General features: G+C 37.1%; 2 protein-coding genes across 3 annotated transcripts in view; one reads left to right on the top strand and one right to left on the bottom strand.

Moving 5' to 3' along the window:
* The window catches only part of LOC109823968 (pyruvate kinase 1, cytosolic-like), a 10,737-nt gene extending 8,242 nt beyond the window's left edge, over window positions 1-2,495 (top strand). Inside the window, exons 11-17 of the mRNA XM_020390442.1 lie at window positions 1-86; window positions 217-305; window positions 403-498; window positions 590-657; window positions 746-839; window positions 951-1,007; window positions 2,144-2,495. The exon at window positions 1-86 is cut by the window's left edge and continues 17 nt beyond it. Coding sequence (XP_020246031.1) covers window positions 1-86; window positions 217-305; window positions 403-498; window positions 590-657; window positions 746-839; window positions 951-1,007; window positions 2,144-2,302 — 649 coding nt within the window. The 3' untranslated portion in view covers window positions 2,303-2,495. The remainder of the gene's footprint in view (window positions 87-216; window positions 306-402; window positions 499-589; window positions 658-745; window positions 840-950; window positions 1,008-2,143) is intronic.
* LOC109823951 (probable thiamine biosynthetic bifunctional enzyme, chloroplastic) lies at window positions 2,995-8,239 on the bottom strand. Of its 2 annotated transcripts, XM_020390416.1 has the most exons (9): window positions 8,159-8,239; window positions 7,981-8,055; window positions 7,061-7,136; window positions 6,896-6,971; window positions 6,594-6,728; window positions 5,979-6,043; window positions 5,726-5,853; window positions 4,607-4,863; window positions 2,995-3,645 (listed from the first exon to the last, which is right to left on the bottom strand). In XM_020390416.1, exons 2-9 carry the CDS (start codon window positions 7,993-7,995, stop codon window positions 3,114-3,116), a joined length of 1,284 nt encoding a protein of 427 aa, XP_020246005.1. In that variant the 5' UTR covers window positions 7,996-8,055; window positions 8,159-8,239; the 3' UTR covers window positions 2,995-3,113. The 2 variants fall into 2 exon arrangements, with proteins under 2 accessions (XP_020246005.1, XP_020246006.1); XM_020390417.1 differs by lacking the exons at window positions 7,061-7,136; window positions 7,981-8,055; window positions 8,159-8,239 and having other exon boundaries at window positions 6,594-6,749.

Here is an 8,245-nt window from a genome sequence, read left to right as displayed (position 1 = left end):
AATTACTAGGGTAGTGGATACTATGACGGATAATTTGCGTCCAACTCGTGCAGAGGCAACTGATGTAGCTAATGCTGTCTTGGATGGTCAGTCATTTTGCTAATTGGCTAAAGTTTTTACTATTTGCTATATTTTGCTAATTGGCTAAAGTTTTTACTATTTGCTATGTCTTTGAATCATGTCGTGTAACATGTTTTTTTTTCTCTTTTTTTGCAGGGACTGATGGTATTTTATTAGGTGCCGAGACACTTCGAGGCCTCTATCCTGTTGAGACAATAAAAACAGTTGGTCGAATCTGTGCTGAAGTAAGTATCTTTATTTTGATTGATACATCCCCTTTGAGTAATCTGTGTATAGAAATACTTGAATAAATGCAACTGGTATTTGTTGTCTGCTTTTTAGGCTGAAAAAGTTTACAACCAGTATGTTCAATTTAAAAAAATAGTGAAATATGTTGGACAACCAATGTCACATGAGGAAGCTGTAGCTTCATCAGCTGTAAGATTTTGCAATTTATCCTTATCATCTTTTCTTATTCATAATTATTCAATTCAATGTAATGCTAAAAGATGATGTTTATTGTTTTAAGGTCCGTGCTGCAATTAAAGTCAAGGCTGCAGCAATTGTCGTGTTCACTTCATCTGGCAAGGCTGCAAGGTAATTTTTCTTTTCCGGGTATTGAATAATAAATTATATTGAAGTCCCTTGATTTATCAATCGATGCTTGTAATTATTCATCAAACAGGTTAGTATCAAAGTATAGGTCTCCTATACCTGTATTGGCTGTTGTAGTCCCACAAACAGATTCACCAAAATGGAGTTTCACCGGGAATATTCAGGTAGTGAAAATTCGACCTCCTCAACTTATAATTACAAATAGTCTTGTAGAATTTGTTGTTTAAACAGAAGAAAGTAGCTCACAATTATGTTTTCCTTTTTCTACGATGCAGGCTAGGCAATGCCTTGCGCTTAGAGGGGTCTACCCAATTCTGGCCACTCCTAGCACGGTAAGCTATAAAACAGCAACAAAATTATCTTATTGCTATCCTATGGAAAACTATTTGTGTTTGAACTGCTGTATGAAAATGTACTTTTTCCTCTCTTTTTTTTGGTTCTTAATCACTTAATTGTTTTTCTTTTACAAGTTTAAATTAAGGGTATTTTCAATGGAACTGAAGGTTTAAGAAAAAATAATTTAGGTGTTTTCATTATTCATAAGGTCGTAGACTCTCAACAGGGTTGCAAAACAATATTAGTACCGAGGATTTATCTGTAATTGTACCCGTTAGAATGTGGATATGGTTACTGATATCTGTAACAAATAGGATATGGTTACGCATATGGATAATGTGGTGAAATATCCAAATCCGTATTTGAAATATCCGAATATATGTTGGTCATGCAGTTGTAATTTTTTTAATCCTTAGATTAATGCATTTGAGGTTAATTTTGATGATCAAGAGATCTAATCTTAGCTTTTCGGATGTGCTCTCTTGTATCATATGAACTATATTCTTTTCAATATCATCAAGTTTTCCCATATCCGCGTATATATCTGTATCAGTATCCGATTTTAACAGAAACGGTTATGAGTTTTCCTCACAAAGGCATAGTTGTACCATGGTCGTGATTAATAAGCGTATACGGATATGATAAATTCCATATCTGTGCCGTATCCTAATCGTTTGCACCCCTACTCTCAAGGGCTCAGAGAGGAACTGAAGTTGCCTTGTACTCCAATTTATTTCTTCACTTAGCTCATTTCATTATACAATAGGTTCTAGGAATATAAGTGCCTATCTCTATTTTTCTCTTGATATCGATCTTTCCATGTTTTTTTTTTTAACATTTCCCAGCTGCTTTCACATAAACACAAACTAGAATCTCAAATGCTGAAACACCAAAAGGCCTTGAAACTTGCCTTTGCTAGAATATCTTGCTCAATACATTATATAATAGGCAAGATAATTATATCCGCGTTCTCAAATAACCAGATCAACAAGAAAGTTCTACTAAAAGACCATTTTGACAGTACGTGATTTCATGTGTTACTGCAATGTCATAGTTCGCCTTTCCATTGCCTGTCATAATTTACGTCAGATACTTTACCAGCATTTTCTCAGTCGTTTTCTTTGCATGTCAGGCTAGCGAGGTCAGTTCAAGGGAGGAGACGGGTGTGAAACTCGCATTAAAATACGGCGAATCAGTTGGATTAATAAAGCCTTATGATCGCGCAGTTATATTCCAGAAGATCGGCGACTCTTCGGTTGTCAAGATCGTCGAGTGTCAAAACTACTTTTGAACATCTTCACACGGTTGTTTGATGAACTCCAATTTTTGCAGCTGGTTTTTTTTTTTACCTGCTATTTGACAAACATTGGACGTTCTCACTATTTTTGTATCTTCTAGTTATGCATTGCTCTTTATGACCGTTTACAATAACACCAGAACCAAGAGATGGGTATTATTACCATGACATACTTTGATTCATGATCTCTCTATTTTCGTCTATTCAATCGAATTATGTCTGCTACTTCTACATTTAGAACGAACAGGACAAGAGTAGCTTCATAATAAGCTCAGTCATTTCATTGTACAATCATCTTCTTTCTGATCTAACGCCGCCTTTATGCAGTTGTTTTCTAATATTTCTTCTTACATCCTATTCTGCTTCCCTCTTTTAGTTTTTTGATATAGAAGAAGAAAATTATATAACCAAAAAAAAAAAATCCATGAACTAAAGCTTATGTGCCTTCAAATCATCATTGAGAAGTAGGGTGTTGCTACAAGGACCCAAATAGGGGGGACCCAAGGTATGGGACAGGTGAGGGCCGAGGCGTCACCATCCGGTTGCATGATGCACTGTTCATAAACAGTGCATCATACAACCGGATGGCTGACGCCTCACCTCACATGTCTCATGCTTTGGGTCCCCTATTTAGGTCCCTGAGGCATTAATGTTGAGAAGTATTGTTAAGATATTGCCTCTACATATATATTATAATTATTTATTTCCTGTAAGAAATCAGCGCAGCCATAAATTGCCATTCTTTAACATAAAAATAACCCAAAAATACAAAATCCGTTTCCCTACAGAAAACTACAGATAAATATCAACACCTTGTAACACTGACATCCACCAACACCGACCTCAGCCTCTGGGTCTCAGTACCAACACAGTCTCTATCAAAAAGAGCAGAAACAACAGCAACACCTTTCAAATTCCTCACCCCAATCTCCATCACAGACCTCGCATTCCCAGCATTTATGCCTCCAATCGCAACCACCGGCAGCTTCGAAGCCAAGCAAACGGTCTTAAGCCCATCAAAACCCAAAGTGGGGTTATTCTCCTTCGTGTTCGTCGGGAAAACACCACCACAACCGATATAATCAGCACCATCGACCCAAGCTTGCTCAGCCTGTGCGGGGGTTTTGCAGGAAACACCAACGATTTTTCGTGGGCCCAAGAGCTCGCGAGCTTTGCTTGCTGGCATGTCGGATTGGCCGACATGGACGCCATCGGCGTCACAAGCGAGAGCGACATCAACTCTGTCGTTGATCAGTAAAGGAACACCATGAGACCGGCATATTTGTAGACACGCCTCGGCTGATTCTACAAATTCACGAGTATTGGCCTCTTTTTCTCTGGGATAAAAGGGAGATAATGGTTATATGTAGAGCTCATGTTTAGAGATCTTCAAACTTCAAAGACTAGAGTGCAGCATGGGGATCTAAAACTACTAGTTCATGCTCAGCCTTCACAAAATATGACTGCATTTTATATACCTGCCACAGGTTTTTTCGGATAAATATGGGTTGTGACTTGTTTTAACTACGATTGATATGAAAAGTTAATGCCGCTAGCCCCAGCATAGTATGAAGGTACATTATGAAAAGCGTTGATCTTCGTCTGATTGTTTATAGGATATCAGGACGAGGGACAATTTTTGAGGTTTATCAACTAAGATGCACATCACTCAGCAACTCTATAACTTGTGTTCGGTAACAAGAGTTTGCCTAGAGTCAGGCCTAACCCTTTCGAAACAGGAAAAATAAAAAGGTCTTATAAATAGAAGTTCAAGGATAGTATCAAGTATTCCTTGGAAACGCTATCCTAGTTCTTATAGAGATCATGTAGTAATAATTTTGTCTTGGATGGAATTAATCCAACTCATCATGGAACATAAGATTCATCTTACTCACGTTCTTAAAATGCACACCCTTCGATTGTTCTAGCCAAAAAAGGATCAGAGCATGAAAAATTCGGAGACTGAACTTCGGAGAAAATTACCCAAATACATACTGACAGGATAAGAATGCACACCCTTCGATTGTTCTAGCCAAAAAAGGATCAGAGCATGAAAAATTCGGAGACTGGACTTCGGAGAAAATTACCCAAATACATACTGACACAGGATAAGATGCTGAGGGATTACTGATGCAATATGAATCCAAGCAACACACAGATGAAATCAAACCTATAGTCAAACTGGAAGTATGCAACTAAAGAGATCCCTGTCAAGTATTCTACTAAGCATCTGCAGAGAAACTTTCTCAGTACAAACATAAACATGGGACCAAGGTGTTTAGAAGTTTAGCAACTGACCTCAGTTGAACAATGGTGGCGCCTCCTTCTATGCAAGCTCTGACAGCTTCAGTAATGGAGCGGCCCCACTTTTTATTCATTCGAGAGTCTGTGACCGCATACAATAACAAATCATCAGCATTAAACCGTGATGTTTGGCCAGCATTATACGCACGACTCTTGAGTCTGAATAAGTGATCAAAGGGTCCTTGAGGTCCGTTTCCAATTACAATATCTTTACTGTAATTAAGAGCGCTCTCCACGAACATCTTAGCTACCTACAAAAACTAGGACAATGTAAATGAAAGATTTGGCAATTCGGTAGTTAAACATTGTAACATTAAAAGATAAATTCTAAAGAAAATCTATATAAACTTGACATCTATATGAGTTGAACATCCACACATGACATGTTATCTGCTGTAAACTCAACATACTTCGTTTTTGAATAAATTCACAGTTCTTTTGTGCGGTATCTTTTGTGAAGCATCTCTCCTGCTTCTTCATATATCATTAATGGGTTCAGCTTTGAATTTGAACCCATTTGATTGCAGTACCACAACAGACTTCTCATTTTTATAAAAATAGTCTCTAAAGATTTAGTTGTAGTTTCCTCTTCATTGATCATGGACCTTAAATTAGACGTCACAAGATTGATTTTAATTTAGGAAAAACTTGCAGTGGGATAAAGAAATCAGAAGTTTTTTTCCCCTTTAAATGGTTAAAATTGAAACCTAGAGCGTAAGACAAAATTATAACTTGGCAAATAACTGACTTTTAGGAAGCAATTTGCTATCTCATCTGATACATAATGACACATTATGTTTTACCTTCTGAGTTGTTTTCCCAAATTATTCAACATACCCTTTTTTTAACATCTCAACCATATAAATAAATGATCAGGTGTATTGAGATCTTTTGTATTATTTTCCTAATCAATTCATTATTCTTCCCCCAACTACATAATATACAGTTTTGTGTATGAATTCATATTGGAAGCTTTTCTAGTCTAAAAACTGTTAGCTGGGTGTTTGAATGATGAGAAGAAAACTATGACAGTCTGGTTACGATGCTTTCATTCAATTTTGCATGTCACTTTTTAGATAATCTACAAAAACAATTATAAATGGCAAAACTAACCCAAACAGCTTGTAGGATCGAAGAACCTTTTGCTAGTTCTGCTGCTATGCACGAAGCCAGAGTACAACCAGTTCCATGTGTGTTGCGAGTAATAATACGTGACCCTCGAAGTTCATGACATTGTTCTCCTAAAAGGACAAAGAGAGAACTATATGACACTCTAACCATGGCCTACAAAATGCCAAACTAGCAAGAAAGAATGAAGCACATTGCAACCTATGCTTAATGCAAGTAGTTAGAGATGAACCCGTACCATCAAATAATACATCAATGGCATCTGATGAATCTGGAAGATCTCCTCCCTTTACAAGCACATTTCTGCAACAAAAAAAGTATCACACATTTGACGGACCCAAAAGACACCAGTAAATAAAATATATACAGGGATCGCACATGCTAATGAATCATGATTATGCTGAATATAAATAAGATATCTTTAGAAATGGATACCAAAATTGAGTCTTCATAACACAAGAGAAAATATGATTAAACAGAGGATGGCACAAGCTATTGTTGGAAACCTAGGAAAGCAACAAGGTATTAAAAAATTAGCTTATTTGTTCTCTTTTCGTAAGAAAAATTATGACCAAATAAACTACGCAAAGACGTATACTTAAGATACAAAATAGGACTAAAATCCTTTTTTTTTTCTAAATGACATGATAACCAAAGTGTATCCATTCAATGAGGGCCCAGCTCAACACACAGTTCTTGCAGGCATGAGCATATAGATACATAGGAGAGGAAAGAGAGCCGATTTAAACTTTAAAGTTATGTGTTAGACTGGACAACAATGGATGATTGCTATTGTTTTGTCATTCACATGAAAAAAGTGATATCAATAGGAGAGGAACATATGTGAGCATACCTGGGACCAAAACTATGTATTGCTTTTGCTGCAGAGCACATGTCACCTACTGTCTCCAATGATATTCCCCCAAGTAAGGCCGATGCTTCCTTCAGATTCGGAGTTACTATATCCGCCATTGGAAGAAGCTCATCCCTGCATGATAAGGTCTATATCCTGAAATATCCAGCAATTTGGTGCAGGGGCACGATGGAATATTAAATCTATCACTCTTATACTCTCCAAAAATATTATTTTCAAGAAACTAACTTTTTCAAATAGTAACAAGAAGGTAATAACAGATAAATGAATTTCGTGCATACCTGTATTCAGCAAGGGTAGAAGGAGCGGAAAGCACATCCCCACTAGTCGACACCATCACTGGATCAACCACTAAAGCTGCCACCCAGAGGGATGAAAATATCAGTACTATATGAAGAAAGTACAAAATCAAACATATTATAAATACATAAAATGATCATGGATACCTCGTACAGGGAACTCTCTGAGACTATTACATAACACTTTGACTATGCCAACGGAAGGAATCATCCCAGTCTTCACCTGAAAAATCAGGAGGAAGGCGGATTAAGCAGGAGCATAAGCCAAGCAAAAGTTTTGCATTAACAGTTGAACCCAATAGTGGTGAATAAGGATATACACAAAAAACGACTGTGACAAATGATGCATAAAGAGCAATCGTGAAAGTCAATATCAAAGAAAGAAACCCATAATACGTCGAAAATGACAAGATAAAACGACGATGATCAAATGATGAGTCCAAGAAAATAGTCTATCCATCACAAGTCATATGGAATTTACTAAAGTTACAAGTTTGAGAATGACATATTTCACTATTCCCCGAACTAAACCTCTCATCCTTTTAGGCACTAAAAGGATATTTCTCTAACATAACATTTATATCTATAATCCTCTCTGGCTATTAAACAGAGGTTTTCCCTTGACAAGTAGAGGATTTATCAACTTTTGCACTAGTATTTATCTTTAAAATAAAACCCACATCCAACTTAATGAAGCCAACCATCTACTTCCATACCCAACAACTATTGCCCGAAAACACTGAAATTGCATGTCATACGAATAAAAGACAAGCCCGCAAGGAATTGCAAGAATGTCAATTTAAATATCAAAGTGGAGGGAGACTAAGAACTCCCATGAATTAAACAATGGCCCAACTTCTAGAATCCATAACAAATGATTGAACTTCAAAGAAAATGCAACAGCATTACAAAAAAAAAATAACAGCAACATCCATTTCCCATGAACCAAACAACCATGATATACTACCTAAAAATCCAAATTTTCAGCAATTCAGAAGTCCTAAAAAGCTACTAATTAAATTCATCAAAATCGAAACTTTAACAGAAATCAAAACTAAAACCCTCACCACATCCACATTCATATCAGAAAGAACCGATCTTAGCTGCTCCTTCACGAACTCCTCCGGCACAGGATGAACCCCCTTCAAAAAAAAAAAACCCAATTTTCAAGACTTCCCAAAAAAGGAAACAAATTATAACCTCACAGCAGCAAGCAAACTTCCCAAAAGAAAAGGGAATTGGGACCTGAACGCCGACGGTGTTTTGGGCGGTGACGGCGGTGATGACGGAGGAGCAGTAGGCTCCGAGGGCCCCACACGCCTTGACGTCCGC

The sequence above is a fragment of the Asparagus officinalis genome, chromosome 9 (assembly GCF_001876935.1).
Source record: "Asparagus officinalis chromosome 9, Aspof.V1, whole genome shotgun sequence".
NCBI classification, from domain to species: domain Eukaryota; kingdom Viridiplantae; phylum Streptophyta; class Magnoliopsida; order Asparagales; family Asparagaceae; genus Asparagus; species Asparagus officinalis.
The sequence above is the reverse complement of the archived record's forward strand: the minus strand, read 5'-3'. Positions and strand labels throughout refer to the sequence as shown.